This window comes from Dipodomys merriami, unplaced genomic scaffold (genome assembly GCF_024711535.1).
Source record: "Dipodomys merriami isolate MVZ:Mamm:240054 unplaced genomic scaffold, mDipMer1.0.p SCAF_1, whole genome shotgun sequence".
Classification (NCBI taxonomy): domain Eukaryota; kingdom Metazoa; phylum Chordata; class Mammalia; order Rodentia; family Heteromyidae; genus Dipodomys; species Dipodomys merriami.
Window position 1 is genome coordinate 106,056,106 of NW_027202270.1, and position 24,822 is coordinate 106,080,927.

Genomic DNA, 24,822 nt, shown 5'->3' on the forward strand with positions numbered 1-24,822 from the left:
GTGATAATGAAAACATACAGATAAGCTGAAGTTTTTAGTTGGTTTGCTTCTTTAATGAGTATTATTAAAGTTTCTATGTTAATGAGAATAATCCAGATTGACAGAAAGTGATGATACAGGGCAGAAATAAGATTCAAAAGCAAAGCCTTAAAAACATGGAAGCAAGGCTAGGAAGGTGGCTCAGTGATAGAGTGCTTGCCTTACATGCATGAGGCCCTGGGTTCGATTCCTCAGCACCACAAAAGCAGATAAAGCCAGAAGTGGGGCTGTGGCTCAAGTGGTAGGGCGCTTGCCTTAAGCTGAAGAGCTGAGGGACAGCGCTCAAGCCCAGAGCTTAGGCCCCATGACCAGCAAAAAAAACAAAAATCAAAAAATATAAAAAACATGGAAGCATGGCTGGACACTGGTGGCTCACGCTTGTAATCCTAGCTACTCAGGAGGCTGAGATCTGAGGATCATGGTTCAAAGCCATTCCAGCCAGGAAAGTCCATAAGACTCATCTCCAATAAACCACTAGAAAACTGGAAGTGGCACTGTGGCTCAAGTGATAGAGCACTAGCTCTGAGCTGAAGAGTTGAGGGACAGCACCCAGGTCCAGAGTTCAAGCCCCCCCCCAACAACAACAACAAAAAAAAAAAAAAACAAGGAAGCAGGACTGGGAATGTGGTTTAGCAGTAGAATGCTTGCCTAGTATGCATGAAGCTCTGGGTTCAATTCCTCAGTACCACATAAACAGAAAAGGCCAGAAGTGGCATTGTGGCTCAAGTGGTAGAGTGCTAGCCTTGAGCAAAAAGCAGTTCAGGGACAGTGCCCAGGCCTGAGTTCAAGCCCCAAGACTGAAAAAAACAAACAACAAAAAAAAAAAAACATGAAAGCAACTGGTGCTCATGCATGAAACAGAATGGCTTGAATTAAGTCAGGAACAGGCATTCTAGGTGACAGGATTACAATTCTTCTAACTAGTAACCTACATTTTCCACATATCTGAACTTAAAAAAAAAAGTTTGTAAAATTTATTTTTCTGACTCAAAGAGCACTAAGACATAATTTTTTTCCAGAAAAGGAATTATCAAATTACTAAACAAATTATAGCAAAAAAAAAAAGTGTAATAAAATGAAAGAATTTACCCACTATTTGACAAAACCTGAGGGATAATTAATCAAAATAAGTAGTCTTTTAATGGTAACTCTTCCTAAAGAATTACTTTCAAATACAGCCATCATATACTTTTATGTAGTAAACCAGGCAATTCAAAGTAAAGAATAGGACATTGTTCATTTGGTAACAGGTTAAAATAAGTAAGACAATTTGCTAAGGAAAATCAGTGCTGACTTTATCACTCTTCTACATATATATCTTTTTAGTCAACTATATCTCAAAGGGTCAAAGGAAAATAGGATTACATTGTAACAGGAGACTTAGTTTAGAAAGAGGATCACAAATGCAAGGAGCTGAGTCAGAAAAAAGCCAGGAACTTCTCTAGAGAACCACAATCTCTTCTGGACACAGTTAAAGACTGGATAAGATGATCTGCAAGTCCTTCTACCACATTTTTAATATGATCTGTTAAAGATTTCCTAATGAAACCTATCAAGATACTTAGTATATAGGAAGCACTTACAAATACTTTTAAAGTGCTTGAGATAATTAATTTAACAAATGCTTATATTTTACAACTCTATATTTTTAAGTTGTTTTCATTTCTAAGTGCTGTTTAATGCTTTTAATACATCACAATAACACAACAATTAACTCTTCTGTTCCTCTTACCTCTGGTGGTCCACTAAAAGAATATGCATATAAAATAGGCTGAATCATGATTAGAGACTGTGTCAGATCTTGACGCATAAAATGGTGACGATAATATGAACTCTCATCAGGACTGTTGTTAAAAATTTGCAAAAAAGGAGATCTTCTTAAGTGAAACATAAACTGTAAGGTAAAACACGGGAGACAGCTCTTATGAATTTCATTACTGTAACAGGATTTTAGTATTAACAAAGCATGTAATTACAACTATTAGTAGCACAATAAAACACTTTCTATTAAAAAAGTGTGTTGCTTGCCAGGCACTGTGGCTCACGCCTGTAATCCTAACTTCTCAGGAGGCTGAGATCTGAGGATCGTGGTTCAAAGCCAGCCTGGACAGGAAAGTCCATGAGACTCTGATATCTCCAATTAACCACCAGAAAACCGGAAGTGGCACTGTGGCTCAAGTAGTAAAGCGCTCATGTTGAGCTGAAGAGCTGAGGGACAGCACCCAGCCCAGAGTCCAAACCCCATGATCAACTAAAAAAAAAAAAAAAAAAAAGAAAGAAAGAAAGAGAAAGAGTACTGCTCAAAAAAGAAACCTATTCATGCTAATTATCAGCTGCTTAAAAATGCTATTCTGGAATTAGAGGTATGGCTCAAGTATGTTAGAGCACCAGTCATAAGCAAAAAAGCTCAGCAAGGGTACAAAAACCCTGAGTCCAGACCCTAGTGCTGGCACAAAAAAAAAAAAAAAAAAAAAATCCGTATTAACACTTACATCTTCCTTTCCCAAAAAAAAAAAATTTTCACCAGACTTAGATTCTTCACTTCCTTCTCCTTTCATTTTTTCCCCAGCTATATAGTCTTCACATAAAAACAGATGAAAAGGAAGAAAGGCAGGCCTGAAAGGACCAAACAAGAGTCTGTCCACTTTAGTCATGTTTCTTAAATTCTTTCATCTCTACATGTTGCTCCTGCCTAGGAATAGTCATAGTTCTCTCCACATACACAGCACTCACTGCCGTTGTATTCTTTTTCCTTTTTCATTGGTCCATAATATACTAGTCTCTTTCATCTCTTATTTCAGTCTCTACTGTTGACTCACAAAAATATCTAACTGGTAAATTTTCAGGTAATATTTTAGGGATGAAGACTTCCTTTTACAATGATCTTTTTACAAGATGGTAGATTTTGAAAACCCCATATAAAAAACAACATTGAAATGCTTTGCCTTTTATTTCTGGGAAAGCAGAAAAGATGAGACAGCAAGAACTCTGAAGATCTAAATGCTAAAGAGAAGGTTTGGGGCATAGACAGAAAAGGAAGTGTGAAGAATTTACCCTAATATATATTCTAACACCCCCAATCTTTGTCCTGGTTTTGTCTATTGCAAAAAATGAAGACACGGAATTCCTCAAACAGAAAGGATTTTACATGCCCCAAGACATACCTCTTCTTCACGGTTTTTTAAAACTTCACCAGAAGTAAACAGAAGTCTCCTCTACTATAATGGAGCTTCTTAGGAGGATTATAAAAGCCGGTGCTAGTGGTTTACACCTGTAATCCTAGCTACTCAGGATCACAGTTCAAAGCCAGCCCAGGCAGGAAAGTCTATGAGACTCCTATCTCCAATTTAATCACAGAAAAAGCCAGAAGTGGCACTGTGGCTCAATTGGTAGAGTGCTAAAACCCTGAGCAGAGCTCAGGGACAGGGCCCAGGCCCAGAGTTCATGCCTCAGGACTGGGGGTAAAATAAAGTAAAATAAAGCTCTACAAAGAAAGCTCAAATTTTAGGACAGGGGCTAGGAAGGTGGCTCTGTAGTAGAGTGAGTGCTTGTCATGCATGCACGAGGCCCTGAGTTCAATTCCTCAGCACCACATAAGCAGAAAAAGCCGGAAGTGGCACTGTGGCTCAAGTGGCAGAACACTAGCCTTGAGCTGAAAAGCTGAGGGACAGCGCCCAGGCCCAGAGTTCAGGCCTACAACCAACAAAAAAAAAAAATTATGATAAAGGTTTTATAGGCAAAAACAAAATTTCAGTGTGTGTGACAGTACACACCTATAATTCAGTTGAGGCAGGAGGATCACAAGTTCAAGGTCAGCCTGGGCTACATAATAAAACAATGGCTCAAAAAAAATAGATAAAATGAACCTGATAGATGGGTAGACTCTATTACTTCCAATTGAAGAAAGTTCTACAAGTAAATCAGTAAATTCTACAGGGTAAAAAATTAGTTTCCGGGTTGGGAAGGTGGCTCAGTGGTACAGTGCTTGCCTTGCATGCATGAGGCCCTGGGTTCGATTCCTCAGCACCACATAAGCAGAAAAAGCCATAAGTGGCGCTGTGGCTCAAGTGGAAGAGCGCTAGACTTGAGCTGAAGAGCTGAGGGACAGCGCCCAGGCCCAGAGTTCAGGCCCCACGACCAGACCCAAACAAAAATTAGTTTCCTAGGGCTGAGAATGTGGCTCAGTGATACAGTGCTTGCCTGGCATGCATGAAGCCCTGGGTTCCCTTCTTCAGTACCACATAACAGAAAAAGCTGCAAGTGGCACTGTGGCTCACATGGTAGAGTGATAGCCCTGAGCAAAAGCAGCTCAGGAACACTGCCCAGGCCCTGAGTTAAAGTCCTATGACTGGCGCAAAAAAAAAAAAAAAAAAGTTTTCTTTACCTGATACAGCCAAATAAAATTGTTCTCAGGTGATGATAGCATGCCCTAAGACTAGCTCATTGGTCAGATTATCTCACATAAAGACCTTCCATTAACACAGTAATTTAATTTGAAGCTCTTGACTCACATGGAAAGATAATCAGCTTTACACTTATTGTAAAACTCTGCCAAATAAATACAAAATAAGAATACCAAACACAATTCATTGACTAACCACAGCACAGTATTAACTACTTAGCTATACCAAAAAATTGTCTAACAAAATGAGTAACTCAATAAAACAAGTACATAGTAAAGAGAAGACAATTACTAAAGGTGAGACTCAGTGCTACTAGCAGCCCAAGAAAAGAATATGGACCTTTTATCTACTCACCTGTGGATAGAGAGAGAAGGTTTCTGAAAATCTAAAGGAACTTGGATCGTCTTTGTGATACTCTCCAAATTTCTGACACTGTAAAACACAAAGTGTTAGTGACAGACTTCCTGGACTACTAAAAGCTAAAATTCTTGCCCATATGTGTTGTAGTTTACAAAAAGTTTTTAGGAAGCAAATACAAAAATGGAACATTACATACAGACTTAGCAAGATACTGATTACAACGCAAAAAAAAATAGCCAGGCACTGACTGCTCATGTCTATCACCTTACCTACTCAGGAGGCTGAGATCTGAGGATCGCAGTTCAAAGCCAGCCCAGGCAGCAAAGTCTGTGAGACTCTTATCTTCAATTAACCACCAGAAAACCAGAAGTAGAGCTGTGACTCAAAGTGGTAGAACACTAGCCTTGAGCAAAACAGCTCAGGGACAGAGCTCAGGCCCCAAGTTAAAGCCCCGTGACCAAAGGGGGAAAAAAATAAGAATACACTTAATTTTTAGGAACAAACAATACTCAGCCCCAGTACAAATGAAAACTCATCCTAAGATGTTTGGATTTAGGGACAGATGGGATATGTGGAACTCAAACTAGTAAAGTGCTTGCCTAGCAATCACAAAGCACTAAATTCAAATCCTAGTACCACCAAAAAATTAAAATAAAATGTTTGGATTTGTTTTAACTAAGTGTCTATGGTAACATAAAAAATTCTTAAATGCTGACCAAAAGCTTGAGCTTCCTAGGACTTTACAAAAACAGATACCTGACAGAAAGATGCACTATTAAAATACCAAAATAGGGGGAAGGATGGGAAGGGATGGGAAGGGGAAACAAAGGAGGAGGCTACAATGTTTGATAAGAAATGTACTTATTATCTTGCCCATGTAATTGTAATCCCTCTGTACAGTTATTTTCACAATAAAAAACTTTTTTTTAATAAAAAAATAAAATGCCAAAATAGGCTGGGAATGTGGCTTAGTGGTAGAGTGCTTGCCTAGCACACATAAAGCTCTGGGTTCGATTCCTTAATACAACATAAAAAAAAAAAAAAGCTGGAAGTAGCACTGTGGCTCAAGTGGCAGAATGCTAGCCTTGGGCAAAAGAAGCTCATGGTCAAAAAAAAAGAAGCTCATGGTCAGCGTCCAGGCCCAGAGTTCAAGCCCCAGGACTGGCAAAAAGAAAAAAAAATTAAAATACCAAAATAGCTACAAAGGTAACTTGCTAATATAAAATCTGGCATACAGAAATACCAAGAAAGGCCAGGTACCAGTGGCTCATGCCTGTAATCCTAGCTACTCAGGAGGCACAATGAGGATCTCGGTTCAAAGCCAGCTGGGGTAGAAAAGTCCCCATGACACTCTTGGCGCTGTAAGTCAAGGGGTAGAGCATTAGCTTTGAGCACAGAGACACTCAAGGACAGTGCCCAGGCCATGAGTTCAAGCTCGACACCAATAAAAAAAAGGGGAGGAAAAGAATATCAAGAAAAAGAAGAGCTGAAGAAAAGAAAATCAGAGAGAATAACAATCTGGTAACAGACAAACTCTCCTGATGACAGAAAATGAAGATCTATAGAGAGTCTAGCTACTCAAGATTCTGAGATCTGAGGATCATAGTTCAAAGCCAGCTGGGAAGGAAAATCCACCAGACATATCCAATTAACCACCAAAAAAACTGGGAATGGAGTGGTGACTCAAATTTAGATGCCAGCTGATGAGAATCTGCTTTGCTCTGGTACTTTGATGTGGCCCACTGACCACGGTCACGCAGGGAATCTCCCCCTGGCAATCTCCTCTGTCACCTCCCCTCACCCCTGGGAATCTTAACAGAATACCCATCCTTGAGCTATCCTCAGCAAAAAAATCACTATGGCCTTATCTGAAGGTACAGTACTGCTAAGCCATCACAAACTCAAAATATGACCTTTTGTTACAACAATGAAGACATTATAAATCTAAAACTTTCACATCCTACTATTTTTAAATCTCAAAACTCCCATGCTCCTAACTCCTTGTTTCTCTGACTCTGGTCAGTGTTACTTGGGGTCCCTCTGCAGCACTGACTAAAGCCTGCTGTGATCTGCTGAGGTCTCTGTCTTCTTTCCTTTTGCCTGCTTGAAATTTTCTAACATCAGCCTTCTGGCACGCACACGCACGCATGCGCACACACACACACACACACAGACCTAAATGAAATTCTCACTATGTCATAATTCATCCTCTGGCCCAAACATTTTACTGTTGTTGTAAATGTTGCATGATGCAGAAAATGTAGATGAGAGATTAATTATATGGTAAGGCTTTATACTTTCTGCAATTGTTTCATTTGGTTATTTACTAGGCCCTATTTTATATTTTATGAGTGTAATTTACAAACATGTCAAACAACATGGCAATTTTTGAGAATAAGGTGTGAGGAAAGAGAGCCTAAGCTAACTCAGAACTCAAAAAAATTACAATCCTCTAGATCATTTCACTGCATTCATGCAAGGAACATAGAAATGTCTATCTTTGAAATGGAAGGTACTAAATGGTTTTTACGAGGCTGATAACTCAAGATTGTACTATTCAATTCTATGTTGTATGTAGCAACCTACAAATACAATAGCTCTAAGCAAAATGGAAAAAGCACTTTACTACAAATCATAGCCACTTGACAAGTAAAAGTGCTGATTACTTCTCAAGACAAGACTAAGTCACTTGCAATGAAAAGGCTCAGGAAGCAAGCTCTTTCAGAACACAGTTATTACCCAGAAAGTGAAAAGTCATACTAATGTCCACAAGTTAAGTGAAATGTCAGCAGACACAAGGCTTTTGATCCAATCACCAGAACCAAAAAGGAGGTTCCATTTAAAACAATATAATAACTTAAGGCATCGACAACATATCAGATGATGCTGAAGATTTATGTATCTGTGATTTTAAAAAATAGTTTATTGGCTGGACACTGGGGCTAACACCTGCAGAAATCAAGGAGATTGCAGTTCGAGGCCAGACAGGGTAAAAAAGTTACTGAGACCCCCCATTTCAATCAAATAAGCAAATATCTATAATCCATCTACTCAAGAGGCTATAACGTAGAAGGATCAAGGTCCAGCCCTGTCCAGATAAAAATTTAAGACCTACAACTGAAGCAGGAAATGGTAGAGTGGTAGAGCACCTGCTTAGCAAGTACAAGTCCTTGAGTTTAAACTCCATTAGGATAAAAAAGAATCTGAGTTTAATATGGTTTTCTAGATCAGAATGTAACTAATGGGTTCCTAAAATGTTTTTTTAAAAACTCAAATAAAGTAATATTACCAATAAGTTTACTAGTATACATCTGGTGATCTATATCAGATAATTTTAAAACTTGTATATAGTTTTTTGTATGTGTAATTTTATATGAAGGTTTACATATTTTAAACATTCCATTAAAATAAAAATAGAAAGCAAAAACCAAGCTGGGCTATGGTGGCTCACAACTGTACTCCGAACTACTCCAAAGGCTGAGATCTAAAGATCTCAGTTCAAAGCAGCCCAAGCAGGAAAATCCATAAGACTCTAATCTCTAATTAACTACTAAAACAACCAGAAGTGGAGCTTCTGTGGCTCAAATGGTGGAGCTCTAGCCTTGAACAAAAGAAACTCAGGGACAGCAAACCAAGCCCTGAACTCAAGCCCTAGGACCAGCACAGAAAATAAAACAAAAACCATAGTAGCAATTAAAAAAACACTCAAAAAAAATTAAGAACAGTTAAGAAGATAAAATTAAATTTCAAACCAGCCAAATTAAATAGAAAAATAATAGGTTACACATTTGCCATTCCATCCTTTTAAGGAAATAGGTATTAGTTTATTGTAAATGACAAATTCTAATAGTTATTATTGTGCTACTATCATGATAACTAAACAGGAGTCCATCATACCATTCTTCAGGTATACTAAATACTTCAAAGGTGATTATCCACTAAAAAAAAGTTATTACAAATGAATGACACAGACTTGGAAAATTTACATTTACTTCTTACCAATCGAATGAGCTGTCTGTCCAGCCATCTCAGCACATCTGGCCCTTCTTCTGTCTCTGCTCGATATATTGCCAGCCGGGCCATCAGAATAGCAGCTGCCTCCTGGTCAAAAGAAGCAGCAATGTTCTGGATTTGAGTTTGAGCATCTGCCCAGCTAGAGAGTAAAAAAGCACAGAAATGTCACTTGGTTATATTACAACACTGTAGCTGGGGGCTGGGAAGGTGGCTCAGTGGTAAAGTGCTTGCCTTGCATACATGAGGCCCTGGGTTCGATTCCTCAGCACCACATAAGCAGAAAAAAAAAAAAGCTGGAAGTGGGGCTGTGGCTCAAGTTGTAGAGTACTTGCCTTGAGCTGAAGAGCTGAGGGACAGTGCTCAGGCCCAGAGTTCAGGCCCCACGATAGACCAAATTAAAAAAAAAAAAAAAAAAAAAAAAGCCGGGCGCTGGTGGCTCACGCCTGTAATCCTAGCTACTCAGGAGGCTGAGATCTGAGGATCGCGGTTCAAAGCCAGCCCGGGCAGGAAAGACTGTGAGACTCCTATCTCCAATAAACCACCAGAAAACCGGAAGTGGCGCTGTAGCTCAAGTGGTAGAGCGCTCACCTTGAGCTGAAGAACTGAGGGACAGCACTCAGGCCCAGCGTTCAAGCCCCACGACCAAAAAAAAAAAAAAAAGAAAAACCAAAACACTGTAGCTGGACACCACAGACATTTACATTTAAGATACATAAGACAACTTCAATATTTCAAATTACAATGGTTCCTATACAAACTCTCATTTTTTAAAGAAATCATTAACAGTAGTTTTACTACTGCTTTTTTTTAAATAACCAAATCTAAAAATATTTCTTTGAATTGTACAGTCTTGTCTCCTGTTACATTTCCTGAAAACATCAAGACTTTCACAAGTAAAAATAACAATATGCACATACCTCAGACATACACATCTCTAATCAGATTTTATAATTTTACTTCTTCAATTTTATAAAAATAGAAAAGTAAAAGTTTCTTCTCAGCCTAATAACCATTTGTTCCACAGAAAAATTAATAACATGAACAACTCAGAGACTTTCAATCAGTCAATGATTAGTGGTAAAAATCACATAATTGAAAAAACTTTGAGCTGGGCGCTTGTCTCATGCCAGTAATTCTAACTACTCAGGAGGCTAAGATCTAAGGATCACAGTTCAAAGCAGCCTGGGCAGGAAGGTTTATGAGACTCCAATTAGCCACCAGAAAACCTGAAATGGAGCTGTGGCTCAAAGTGGTAGAGTGCTAGCTTTATGCAAAAAAATCTCAGCAACCACTGCCCAGGCACTTAGTTCAAGCCCCATGACCAACAAAAAACAAAAAATTTAAGTGAGACTATGGAAATCAGTATAGAGGTTTTACAAAAGTTAAAACCAGAATTACCATAATCCACCTATAACATGTCTGAGTATATATTACATCCAGAAGAATCAAAGTCATCTTACTAGAGAGATTATGGCATAACCTTTTTTATCATATCACTATTCTTAATAGCCAAGGTATTGCAATTATACATACTGTATATTATAAGTATACACACTAGAATCATATTAAGTCACAAAGAATGTAAAAACAATGTTACAGACTCGTATTGTAATCCTAGCTACTTGGTGTAGGTAGGGGTGCCAAGATTTAGAGGACTGTGGTTGAAAGCCAGCCTGGACGGAGAAGTTCACAAGGCCCCCCTTCTCAACCAAGAGCTGGATGAGGAGACATACCCCTGTTATCCTAGCTATGACAGGAAGCCTAAAATAGGTGGCTCACAGTGCCCAGGCAGGAAGCAAAACCCTATCTCAAAAATAACTAATGCAGCCTAATGCTGGTGGCTCACACCTATAATTATATTAAGGAGGCTGAGGCCTGAGGACTAAAATTTGAAGCCATCCCAGGAAGGAAAGTGCACAAGACTTATTTCCAATTAACTTCCAAAAGCCAGAAGTGGAACTCTGCCTAAAGTGGCAGGATGCTAACCTTGAGCTCAGAGACAGAGCTCAGGGTAATTTCAAACTCCAGGATTGGCACCAAAATAAATAAATAAACAAGCTGAGATTTTAGGATTACAGTTCAAAGCCAACCAGAGACTCTTATCTCTAATCACCAAAAAGCCAGAGGGTATGCTCAAGTAGGAGAGTGCTATGCTAGCCTTGAGCAAAAAAGCTAAGAGACAGCTCCCAGGCCCTGAGTTCAGCCACAGTACCAGCAAATAAAATAATAACCAGCGCAAAAGAGGCCTGCAAGTGTGGCTCAGTGGTATAGCCGCTGCCCAGAAAGTCAAGAAGCATGAGTTCAAAACCCTAGTACAGCCACACATACATACAAAAAGACTAGGAAAATGGATGGAACTGGAAGCAATCATGTTAGCAAAATAAGCCAGACTCACAAGGGCAAGTAGAATAAGACTGTCCTTATTTGTGAATTTATTGCACACAGTTCTGACCAACCACAGTGAAAAAAATAAATAAATTTTGAAAAGACCAAAGGAGATCTCAAAAAAAAAATTTTTTTAACTCTCATGTGGGCATTCTATAGCTCAAGTTGATTCAGAGATGCTCTCAGTCATACTTTATCATCAGTTGTGTTTAAATTGTTTCCCCACCCTCAATTTGTGAAAAATACCTCCCAAAAAGCAAATGGTAAAAAGCAAAAAGCAAAAAGTAAAACTTATAGAAATCCTAAGCCTAAGAAATCCTAAGAACATGTAATGTGCTTATTTTAAGTGCTTAAGTGAAAATCTAAGATTTATTGAAAGGCATGTCTTTGGTGCAAGCTGGGTGATATTATGAGAAAAACAAATCAAGAATCTGCAGAATTCTTTAAGATCTGGTTTTTCATAACCATGTCAATGTGAACAGCAGAAGTTGTAGTGATAGTCCTCCATGTGGCTTCAAGTTATAGATGCTCAGAACTACTCAAAATACACAGAGGTAATGATTTATCCTCAACAGCAGTCTCTAGACCCATAGGCCTGCAGACATCAGTGGCCTATTGAATAGGCCAATTGTTTTCTCCAATATGTAATTTAGGAAAAACTTATAAAAAAAGAACATTATGTCAGACACCTTGTATTCATATACTGTTTTGTAGAATGGGAACTTCTTTGTACAACTACTTAAAGATAATAATAATACAACTTTGGGGGGGGTGAGGGTGGTGGGGGGGGGAGGGTGGAGTGGGGTGGGTAGAAGTTGGGAAGGGATGGGAAGGGGAAACAAAGGAGGAGGCTTGATAAGAAATGTAGCCCAGGCCAGAGTTCAAGTCCCATGACAAGGGGGGGTGGGGGGTGAGGAATGTACTCATTACCTTGCCCATGTAATTGTAACCCTTCTGTACAGTATTTTCACAATAAAAAAAATAATAATAATAATGAATTAAATAAATTAAAAAAACATGAAAGTACAAAAAGGACTATTACAGATGTGAAAGAAGAAAGAAGAGGGGGAATAATAAAGTGAATACAATACAAATGTCAACAAAAAGCCAAGACTTTGTACAATTAATATGCACTAATAAAACTTTTAAGTAATAATTTCAGTCTAGGAAATTAATTTGATAACTATGTATGAAAGAGCAGTAATTTATTAAGTGGTTATCTATATAAGCCCAATCTAGTCAAACTCCTCCTGGGTAAACACTGATTTTTATTTGATTTACTTAATATTTCAAAGTCACTACTTTTTGGTCATATTTTAGCTGATCCAAATTTGTAAAGGACCTCACTTCAGACACAGCTCTTATGGACTTCTGAACAAACGTTGAACCAATTATACATAAATTTTTCATGTAATCAATTCTGCTGTGATCCTGAGAGAATTCAGGTAGTAACAGTTTCAAAATTTTCCTCCTATATTTTTAATTTTCTGGTCTATACCACACCATCACAAGGCAGACCCAGTATGGTTATTTGCATTCACACTATCTTGTAAGAGTCACAAATCCACTGAACAGAAGCTGAATGACAACTTCACAGATACATTAAGTAGCTAATATATATACATATACATGACCATCACCAACTGAAAAATAATGTGATTTATCACTTTACTATATAAAATATATATGGTGGATTTGACATGTAAATATGTATATAAGTATATATATTATTGCCTATTAAGTAAAATGTTTATTTGATTTTTTTTCCTCTCATGGGAATAAAGTAAATAAAAAATTTTGAAGCATGTGTCTAGGAGTACTTTTAAAATTTGCTTTTACAGGACTGGGAAGGTCACTTAGTGGTAGAACACTTGCCTAGCATGAAGCCCTGGGTTCGATTACTCAGTACCACATAAACAGAAAAGGCCAGAAGTGGTACTGTGGCTCATGTGGTAGAGCACTAGCCTTAAGCAAAGAAGCTCAGGGACAGTTCCCAGGCCTGAGTTCAAGCCCCAGAACTGACACACCCAAAAAAAAAAAAAAATGCTCTTACAGTTTTTATCAATGGATATTCTAGCTAATACGAAAATAAAAGAAATTAAAGGCTCTGAATTACAAATGTTCACTTTCTAATAATGAATTTCACCAAGACAAGAACTGGGAAGGGGAGCGTAACATACAGTAGTTTAGCTAAGTAAATTAAATACAACTTACTTCCTGGCGATGGTGGTCACTCGGATGCGCCTCTGGCCACTTGAATGCTGATACTGTGTCACAAACTGGATTGCACCACGTCCACCTTGAGGAATTGGAGCATTATGCTGTGTAAAAGAAGTAAAACCTAAGCAAAATATACTACACTGTCATCATACAATTATATTCTTCAATACTTATAAATGTTCATTCGAAAGTTGAAAGTCTCACATCAAAGAAAAGCTCAGGGCTAAATGGCTTCACTATAGAATTCTACCAAATATGTAAAGAACGAATACCAACTCTTAAATGAATGAGATTTTTCCCAGGGATATATGGATTAGGTCAACCTATGCAAACAAAAACTGGTATCTCTTAGAATGAAGGACATCAGAATGAAAGATAAAAACTGTATTATAATCATCTCAATAAATGCAGAAAAGGCACTTGATAGAATTCAACATCCCTCTTCCTGATGAAAAAACTGAACAAATTTTTTATTAAAAAAAAAACCTCAACATAATAAAAGCAATACATACCAAGCCCATGACTATCATTATATCAAGAGGTATAATAGAAAAAAAAACTGAAAAATTTCTTTCAAGAGCTATAATAAGAGTGCCCACCTTCACTACTTTTACTCAACATAGTACTACATGTTCTGAGCAGAGCAATCAGGCAACAGAAAGAAAAAAGGCATTGAAACTGGAAGAGAAAGTTAAACTGTTACAGTTTGCAAATGACACAATCTTTCATATATGCAGAAAACTCAAAACACTTCACTCCAAATATTAGAATAAATTCAGCAAAGTCTCAAAATACAAAGACAAAAGATACAATTCAGCAAAAAAAATACAAAAATAAAATAGCAAACTCTCTATAATAGAAATCAAGGGCTAGAGATGTAACTCAGAGGTAGAGCATTTGCCTACCAATTGAGATCTGGGTTCAATCCCTATCATGGATAGGAAAGGGAGAAAAGTAGAGAAAGGAAAAGAGGAGAGGGAAGGAGTGGGAGAAAATCAAGGAAGAAGAAGAAATCAAAGTTATTCCATTTGTAACAACTACAAAAATACCTGTGAATAAATTTAACTACAGATGAAAAGTTCAAAATATTAATGACAGAAATTTAACAAGACATAAACTGAAAGACCGAAAGAATAAATATTGTTAAAAGGTCCATAGTAAGAATGCAATCTATGGATTCAATATAAATCAATAAAGACGGGTGCCAGTAGCTCATACTTGTAATCCTAGTTACTCAGAAGATGAGATCTAAGGACTGCTATTCAAAGTCAGCTCAAGGCAAAGAAGTACTAGAGATTCTTATCTACAGGTAAACAGCAAAAACACCAGACCGGAAGCATGAGTCTAGGGGTAGAGCACCAGATCTGAGTGGGAAACCGCTAAACAAGAGTACATAGCCTGGAGGGCTGGGAAGGTGGCTCAGTGGTAGAGTGCTTGCCTTGCATGCATGAGGCCCTGGGTTCGATTCCTCAGCACCACATAAGCAGAAAAAAAAAAAGCCGAAAGTGGTGCTGGTGGCTCAAGTGGTAGAGTGCTAGCCTTGAGCTGAAGAGCTGAGGGACAGCGCCCAGACCCAGAGTTCAGGCCCCAGGACCAGACCCAAAAAAAGAATACATAGCCTGGGCTGAGAATATGGCTTAATGGTAAAGCACTTGCCTAGCATGCATGAAGCCATGGGTTTGATTTCTTAGTACCATATAAACAGAAAAAGCCAGAAGTGGTACTGTGGCTCAAATGGTAGAGCTAGCCTTGAGCAAAAGAAGCTCAGAGACAGTGCCCAGGCCCTGAGTTCAAGCCCCAGGACTGGCAAAAAAAAAAAAAAATAGAATGCATGGTCTGAGTTGAAGTCCCAGTACCTGCACCAAAAAAGAAGAAAAACAAAAAATACCATTGACATTATCCACAGAACTATAAAAAAAAATCCTAAAATTCAGAAGAAATATTCACTGCCTAAATTAAATATTTATTTGCTTGTCAATATTAAAATACAGGACGGCGTACCTGATTAACCACCTCAAAATAGATGGCTAAGGTTGAAGTAGGACTGAGCCCACATATCTTCCACTGACAAGTGCCACCTGTTCCTATCTCCTGCAAAACAAAACACAGCATAGAACAACAAAACACATTTTATTAGTATAATTTATATTAAAAAGAAAATGGGGGCTGGAGTCATGGCACAAGGGGTAGAGCACCACTCTGAGCTAAAGCAAGTGCCAGATACTGAGTTCAAGTCCCAGTCTCAGATTTAAAAAAAGGAAAAAACTTCCATAGGAAACAAAGTTTTCATGTCTAAACTAATTCAATGAACGTGAAAAGCTTAAGACTTTTAAGACCATATCACAAACACATTATGAGATAAAAATCGAGCCATTTTTATGTAACAAAATTGTTCAGATACACAAATTTTTTGTTAAGTAAATTAAAAGTACTGATGCAAGGTCTTTTTACTCTGTTGTCTTTAAAAGCATATACCTTTTAGTGCATTGTTTTTAAGTATGTGATCTATGGAAATGGACACTTAACACAGGGCATAGGTATGTATGACAAGACGTATAGTCAGAATTCCAAGCAGAGTCCCGAGAAAATTGACACATATGCAAACTGCTTATAAATTAGTTTGGTAGGGCTGGGAAGGTGGCTCAGTGGTAGAGTGCTTGCTTTGCAAGCATGAGGCCCTGGGTTCGATTCCTTAGCACTACATAAGCAAAAAGAAAAAAGCCAGAAGTGGTGCTGTGGCTCAAGTGGTAGAGTGCTAGCCTTGAGCTGAAGAGCTGAGGGATAGCGCCCAAGCCCAGAGTTCAGGCCCCACTACCAGACCCAAAAAAAAATTAGTTTGGTAACTGTCATTTTTAAGGCTAATTACCTATTTTGTATTATTTGCCTCATTGACCTCTTTAGAGCTACATGATTCTATGATTTGGGATATATCACACTTCCTCTAGATAAGAAAAAAAGAAATAAGGGAATAGAAACTTCAATCTTGCCAAGTTGGTAATTTTGCTGCTTATTCTAGTAACAGAAATTCATATTGAATTGATTTTTACTTTCAGAAGTACACAAATTTCCAAACCTTAAAAAAAAAGTTTTAAGAAACACTAGGGCAAGGAATAACAAAGGCATAGGAAACAAAGGACTGATATAAAGTATGAAAGTTTTAATTTAGCCGTAGATGGGAAATCCTATGTGAAAAGAACAAACACGAACAGAAATCGACAAAGAGAAGGTGAACCATATAAAACAACTCATACAATAAATTCAAAAGGAATGCTAAAGTCTGCCTCTTCAGGTTTAGTGCTGTCTGAGAATTAACTGTATTTTCTTTTACAATAAAAGTGACTTACATTTTCAGACACACAGGGTCCTTTAGAATTAAGAGACACACAGGGTCCTATAGCTCCTGAAATCTTTATTTCCCTTGAGGTCTGCAAAATAAGAATATACTATGTTTGATTTCCCCTGACAAGACCAGATGTCCGTAAGTATTTAAGAATTTAAGCTACCCCTCCATATTTAATACTAGGAAGTCAATGAAAATAGACTAACATTAAAAAATAACTGGTTGTTGAGTACTTCTACACTGATAAATATCAGATTTAAAAATCAATGCCTAGGGCTGGGAAGATGGCTCAGTGGTAGAGTGCTTGCTTTACATGCATGAGGCCCTGGGTTCGATTCCCCAGCACCACATATGCAAGCAAATAAATAAATAAATAAATAAATAAATAAATAAATAAATAAATAAATAAAAATCAATGCCTAATTTTAATCCTCTGTTTCAATCAGCCATAGTCAATCTCCATTTGGAAACCTGACCCTGAGTTCAAACTCAGCATACTCGTAATTCACATTTCCTCCTCCCAAACTGTAAACATCATATACTGTTGTTCCTTGATAGCAGGTATAGGAAACCATTTTTCTGCCAAGAGTCATTTGGATATTTATAGTATCATTCTAAGGCCATACAAAACTGTGAATACAGGAAGGAGGACCACAGACAGCTGGAGAGAAGCATTAAGTGTCTGTACCAAATGATTTTAAGAACCTTATAGGGCCTGAAGGTGGATGTTTTCCACCTCATCTCTACAGAAAATTAAATCTTCAAGAATGATCTCTTTCCAGGGGCTGGGAAGGTGGCTCAGTGGTAGAGCGCTTGCCTTGCATGCATGAGGCCCTGGGTTCAATTCCCCAGCACCACATAAGCAAAAAGAAAAAAGCCGGAAGTGACACTGTGGCTCAAGTGGTAGAGCACTAGCCTTGAGCTGAAGAGCTGAGGGACAGTGCCCAGGCCCAGAGTTCAGGCCCCATGACCGGACCCCCCCCCCCCAAAAAAAAAAAAAAAAAAAAGAATGATCTCTTTCCAGTCTCTACAGCCACCAAAATTTAAGCTTCCATATTATGGCCTGAAAACATTAAAAGGCCTATGTGTGTTCTTGAGATTATTTTTACTGACCAATCCTGAATACCACTGTCAGATTTATTACTCAAAACACAGTTCTCAGGGCTGGAAGTATGGCTCAAGTGGTACAGCAATCAGCCTAGCAAGTGCAAGATCCTGAATTCGAATCACAGTTTTATTTAAAAGAAAGGTTCTTTATTAACCTACAAATGATTTCTGTAGATATATGTATCTTCAAACAACAACCTACCCACAAAATTGACACTGTTGTTGCTTTTATTTCCCCAAACCTACCAGCTATTAGCTACTATCACTTAGCATTTTCCTCAAGCATTTCATGTTAATTCTCACCTGACTCTTCACATTTAAGTTCCTAACTAAAATGCACTCTCCTCTTATCCTGAAAAAACAAAAAAGCAAAACAAAACTCCCCTAGAATAAATAATGTCCTACATATGTTCCCTTTTTTCCTTTGAACTTTGAACTTTTAGAGTACTTTTAGTTCCTACTGTTATTTCATTCTTTTACATGTTAGTCTCATTTCTCATCACTTACAATAAGACCTTAACTTTAGGTATCCTGACACCTCTACAAATTCCTCATATAATGCTAGATAGGCAGAAAGTATTCAATGATATAAGAAGATTAACAAAAATAGTGATGGGCACTGGTGGCTCACACCCGTAATCCTAGGTACTCAGGAGGCTGAGATATAAAGATCACAGTTCAAAGCCAGACCATGCAGAAAAGTCCATGAGACTTTTATCTCTAATTAATCACCAAAAAGCCAGGAATGGAGCTGTGGCTCAAGTGGTAGAGTGCCAGCCTTTAGCTAAAATAGTTAAAGAAGAGCACTGTAATCCTGAATTCAAGCCCCAGTACTGGTATCAATAAATAAATAAGTAGTTTATTTATAATTTATGTATTATACTTTATATAAACACACATGTATATAAATGCATTATAATTAATATATTTATATTTTATTTAATAAAGCTTCAAAATCAGTGTTTATGCATATAAACTATCTGCATATAACTGTCGTTAGATTTTCTTTAAATCCAAATTTGAAATGAATTAATAACTGTGTAGCTAACCCAAAATTGTTTTGTATCATTTCAAGTTTGAAATGACATTTTTCAAGTTTAAAATACATAGAGAGCTGGGAAGTTGGCTCAGTGGTAGAGCTCTTGCCTTACATGCATGAGGCCCTGGGTTCCATTCGTCAACCACATAAGCAGAAAAAGCCAGAAGTGGGGCTGTGGCTCAAGTGGTAGGGCGCTTGCCTTGAGCTGAAGAGCTGAGGGACAGTGCCCAGTGCCGGAGTTCAGGCCCCACGACCGACCAAAAAACAACAACAACAACAACAACAGAAATGCCTGGAAGTGGCATTGTGGCTCAAGCGGTAGTGCACTCACTAGCTCTGAGCTGAAGAGCACCCACGCCTAGAGTTCAAGCCCATGACTGACCAAAAAAAAAAAAAAAAAGAATAGTTTCCTCTTAAGTTAGATAATTTATGCACCTAAAAAGAGAAAACAACACTAAATTACATCAATTTGGTTGGGAATGTGGCTCAGTGGTAGAGTGCTTCCCTAGCATGTACGAAGCTCTGGGTTCAACTCCTCAGTACCACATACACAGAAAAGGCCAGAAGTGGTGCTACAGCTCAAGTGGTAGCACGCTAGCCTTGAGCAAAAGAAGCTCAGGGACAGTACCTAGGCCTTAAGTACAAGCCCCAGAACAGACAAAATAAATAAATAAATAAATTTAGCAAGAATAAAAGATAAAACATACAACTGGGTGCAGTGAAAGTATGCCTGTTCCAACATTCAAAAAGCTGAGGCAGGAGGACCAAGAGTTAAGAGGTCAGTCAGCCTTGACTACACGGCAAGACCCTGTCTCAAAAATGATCAAACAAAAACACTTTAAAAAATTACATCCAATATAAGTAAACAATAGAGTTAAACGAATTTTTATCTATTTAATTCTACTTTATTCACAAATGTCCAGAAATGCTTAGTCTCACTGCACATATACAATGTTGACAGATCTTCCCAGTGAACCAAATTTCCCACTTAAGGTTTCAATACATATATTGTGTTTGACTAATATTTTTACAGTAAGATCAAGCCTACAAATTCCTCTTGATAACCATAACACACATTTCAAGTTTGAGTTCTTACCTTTATTTCTAATGTACCACCAAAGCCCATTTTAAACTGTCCATGCATATCTTTGGTGAAGACTCGTTGAAAAGTTTGCTTAAATAAGGAAGTGTTGAAAGAGTCACCCATCACCATATACCCGCTGCACAGAAAAAAAACAAAACACAATGTATGTAATAGTTATCTAGGTCACATGCTACATATGCATATATTACCACCCAAGGTTACAAGAAACTTTCAAACTATTTCCAAAAATGTGTGTGTGTGTATGTATGCATTTGCATGTATGCATATGTACCTGTACTGGGACTCAAACTAGGGCCTACAAGCTGTCCCTTAGGTTTTTCACTCAAGGCTGGTGTTGTACTACTTAAGACACAGTCCCACTTAGGCTTTTTAGTGGTTACCTGGAGATAAAAGCCTTATGGACATTCCTGCCTGAGCTGACTTCAAACCATGATCCGGAGACCTCAGCATCCTAAGTAACTAAAATTACAGCTATGAGCAACCAGCAAATGGCTTATTTGGCTACGTTTTAGAGTCTGGAAATTATAAATAAAAAATGCAGTCCATGAGACTCTTATCTCCAATAAACCACTAGGAAAACCAGAAGTGGCTCTGTGGCTCAAATGGCAGAGCACTAGCCTCAAGCTGAAGAGCTGAGGAATAATGCCCAGGGGTCCAGTTCAAGCCCTACAACTGACCAAAAAAAAAAAAAAAAAAAAAAAAGCTACTGAAGTAATAAAACTTTGGGATATTAAAATTTTAAAACACAGCTAGGCACTGGTAGCTCACGCATGTAATACTAGCTACTTAGTAAGCTGAAATCTGAGGATCGCAGTTCAAAGCCAGCCCGGGCAGGAAAGTCCATGAGACTCTGATCTCTATCTACCAGAAAACTGGAAGTGGTATTATGGCTCAAGTAGGAGAGCACTAGCCTTGAACTGAAGAGCTCAGAGACAGTGCCCAGACCCAGACTCAAGCCCCATGACTGAGAAAAAAAAAAAAAAAATTGAAGCAGAACTTGTGATTTTACAATTCTGTGTTTAAAAAAAGTCAAAGTGTGGGCTGGGAAGGTGGCTCAGTGGTAGAGCACTTGCCTTGCATGCCTGAGGCCCTGGGTTCGATTCTTAAGCACTACATAAGCAAAAAGAAAAAAGCCGGAAGTGGCGCTGTGGCTCAAGTGGTAGAGTGCTAGCCTTGAGCTGAAGAGCTGAGGGACAGCGCCCAGGCCCAGAGTTCAGGCCCCACAACCGGACCCAAAAAAAAAAAAAAAGTCAAAGTGTAAGCTGGGCATTGGTGGCTTATGCCTGTAATCCTAGTTACTCAGGAGTCTGAGATCTGAGGATCGTGGATCAAAGCCAGCCCAGGCAGGAAAGTCTATGAGACTCTTATCTCCAATAAACCACTCAGAAAAATGGAAGTGGCACAGTAGCTCAAGTGGTAGAGCACTAGCATTGAGCTGAAGAGTTGAAGGACAATGCCCAGCCCCAGAGTTCAAGCCCCATAATCGACAAAAAAAAAAAAAAAAAAAAGTGAAAAAGACACACTAAAATCATTAACAGGGGCTAGGAAAGTTGCTCAGTGGTAGAATGCTTGCCTCGAATGCATGAGGCCCTGAGTTTGATTCCTCAGCACATAAACAGAAAAAGCCAGAAGTGGCCCTGTGGCTCAAGTGGTAGAGTGCTGCCTTGAGCTGAAGAGCTGAAGGATAATGCCCAGGCCCAGTGTTCAAGCCCCACAATGGACAAAACAGAGGTTGTTCTGAAGTAGTGAGACAACAAAGATACTTTTATTTTCCTGAACTATCATTATTGGTTTATATTTGTAAACTGTCATTATTAACTTATAATTATATAACTTCTACAAATTCCCATACATACCCAGTAAGGTTGGGACAGCACTTCATCTCCAGGAGGCCTGTCTGATCTAATGCACAAGCATAGATATCGATAACGTGGCCAGTTGTAGCAGCCCGATTAGCTAATGCTTCAAAATGCTGTAAGAGATGTTTTAATTAAATCAAATTATTTTAAAACATTCATTTTACATATCTTTTTCCTATTAACAGATCAAAATAATTTAAGACTTAAAGAAAAATCACCTAACTTAAATATTTGTTATTTGATTTTCTATAATGTTTCATAAAAATGATACAACTGCTAAAATATGACCATTTCATGTTTTATTCAAAGCCACAATTTCTTTTTTTGTTTGTTTGTTTGTTTGGTTGGTTGGTTTTTTTTTTTTTGGGTCCAGTCGTGGGCCTGAACTCTGGGCCTGGGCGCTGTCCCTCAGCTCTTCAGCTCAAGGCTAGCACTCTACCATTTGAGCCACAGTGCCACTTCCGGCTTTTTTCTTTTTGCTTATGTGGTGCTGAGGAATCGAACCCATGGCCTCATGCATGCAAGGCAAGCGCTCTACCACTGAGCCACCTTCCCAGCCCTAAAGCCACAATTTCTTAATAAAATAATAGGAACATATTTATTTTTCATAATAAGCATGATAGAACAACACAGAATTCCTTTTTTCTACCTTTGTCAAGTTGACAAAATCATCAAAAGAAATAATAACAAAAGCAGGAAGAAAATTTCAACTATTTTCTGTAGCTCTAACAAAGAAAAATTACAAGTTCAAAAGGAAAACTAGTTTGCAGGGGGAAAAAAAGCATTTAAGCCAGGCTTATACCTACTGTAACTATTCAGAAGGCTGAGAACTGAAGATCACAGTTTGAAGCCAGCTATGGCAGTAAAGCCCATGCAACTCTTTATCTCCAATACACTACTCAGAAAAAGCTAGAAGTGGTGCGGTGACTGAAGTGGTAAAGCACTAGCCTTAAGCACAAAAAGGCTCAGGGACAGCACCCAGGCTCAAGTTCAAGCCACAGGACCAGAAAAAAAAAAAAAAAAAAGGCATTTACTAACAGTGACAAAATTGTCATTAAATGTTTTCAAAAATATAATGACTGTTAAAAATATGAAATAACAGCACAACTAAACCTGAACTAAAAATTAACAGGGATATTAACAAGCATAACCAATATAAAAGAGACCATAATCATCATTAATGAAATATCCTTGCACAAATTCCAAAATGTAACATTAGAGGAATAGAAAAGAATTCACGAGAAAAAGATGCCACCCTAGCACCAGTGGCTCACACCTGTAATCCTAGCTACTGAAGAGGCTGAGATCTGAGGATAGTGGTTCCAACCCAGCCTGGGCAGGAAAGTCCATGAGACTCTTATCTCCAATTAACCACCAAAAAAACAGAAGTAGCACCATGGCTCAAGTGGTAGAGCTCTGGCATTAAGATGAAGAGCTCAGAGACAGCGCCCAGCCAGAGTTCAAGCCCCATGACCAACAACATCAAAAAAAAAAAAAAAAAATGCCAGTGAATTCTAACTATGAACAGGAAACAGTAGAGACTGCCTAATGCCTAAAAGAAAAACTGCAAAATGTACTAGACTTTCCTAAAAAGAAAGATATTCTGTAACACAAAAAATTTTAAAACACACAGGATTTCTCACCGGAGTATCTTTAGAGATACTTATTCAGACCCACTTCTAAGTTTTTCAGTATTTCAAACCAGAGCCATGAAGACATGGCTCAACATATATTCACACAAATATATATATTCACACACATATGCAAATATTATGCCTTTGAATAGTATTATAGTATCATACTTCATACCAGATTACTGTCAAAAATGGTGTATTCTTCCCCTCCCATAAAAAGAATACCTGTTTTTAGGAGGTGAATCTCAAAGGGGAGACTGAATGCCAAACAAGTTCAAGGCCTAGAATTCCTTCTCCATCAACACCATAAGGGGGTGGGTGGAAGTGTTTAAAACTATACTCATGTTATAATAAGTTTTTAAAAAGTTACAAAACAACATTACCTTAGTTCCCTTCTTAACATATTTGGCATTATCTTTATCGATGTCATGCCAGGATCTTATAGGTGTCTTCAATTCATCTCCCACCACCATTCCAGGCCCCTGAGTAGCAGGACCACCAATGAACATCATGATGCGAGCACCAGTGTTGGGAAAAGTGCACTGTAGGAAACAGGGAACTCATCAAAAGAGGTTCAAGAAAACAAAAACATGCAGTTATTCATCTCTGATAATGAGTTGTAATATATTTTTTCTAAAGAGAGAAAAGTATTATTTCTAAGGACTTAGCATTATTTCTAGGAAATCAATGTTTAAAACCAATTTTTAAAACCAAATTAAAGTTGGGCACCAGTGGCTCACGCCTATAATCCTAGCTACTGAGGAGGCTAAGATCTGAGGATCATGGTTCAGAGCCAGCCAAGGCAGGAAAGTCCATGAGACTCTGATTTCCAATTACCCACCAAAAAACCAGAAGTGGCATTGAGCTGAAGAGCTCAGGGACAGCATGCAGTCCCAGAGTTAAAGCCCCATGACCAGCCGGGCGCTGGTGGCTCACGCCTGTAATCCTAGCTACTCAGGAGGCTGAGATCTGAGGATCGCGGTTCAAAGCCAGCCCGGGCAGGAGAGACCGTGAGACTCCTATCTCCAATAAACCACCAGAAAACCGGAAGTGGCGCTGTAGCTCAAGTGGTAGAACGCTCGCCTTGAGCTGAAGAGCTGAGGGACAGCGCCCAGGCCCAGAGTTCAAGCCCCACGACCGACAAAAAAAAAAAAAAAAGCCCCATGACCAGCAAAAAGCAAAAAAAAAAAAAAAAAAAAAGTTGTTCAATTCTCTTTTAAAATCCTAAATAGGGGGCTGGGAATGTGGCTTAGTGGTAGAGTGATTGCCTAGCATGCATGAAGTCCTGGGTTTGATTCCTCAATACCACATAAGCAG

The 24,822-nt window shown here is 38.4% G+C and overlaps 1 protein-coding gene across 1 annotated transcript in view; it reads right to left on the bottom strand.

Annotated features, from left to right (window-relative positions):
- Positions 1–24,822, bottom strand: part of Sec23a (SEC23 homolog A, COPII coat complex component) — a 57,774-nt gene that overhangs the window by 12,678 nt on the left and 20,274 nt on the right. Inside the window, exons 8-16 of the mRNA XM_070026944.1 lie at positions 23,889–24,047; positions 21,869–21,984; positions 20,004–20,127; positions 16,766–16,846; positions 15,423–15,512; positions 13,416–13,522; positions 8,802–8,955; positions 4,797–4,874; positions 1,772–1,933 (exon numbers count right to left, since the gene is read on the bottom strand). Coding sequence (XP_069883045.1) covers positions 1,772–1,933; positions 4,797–4,874; positions 8,802–8,955; positions 13,416–13,522; positions 15,423–15,512; positions 16,766–16,846; positions 20,004–20,127; positions 21,869–21,984; positions 23,889–24,047 — 1,071 coding nt within the window. The remainder of the gene's footprint in view (positions 1–1,771; positions 1,934–4,796; positions 4,875–8,801; positions 8,956–13,415; positions 13,523–15,422; positions 15,513–16,765; positions 16,847–20,003; positions 20,128–21,868; positions 21,985–23,888; positions 24,048–24,822) is intronic.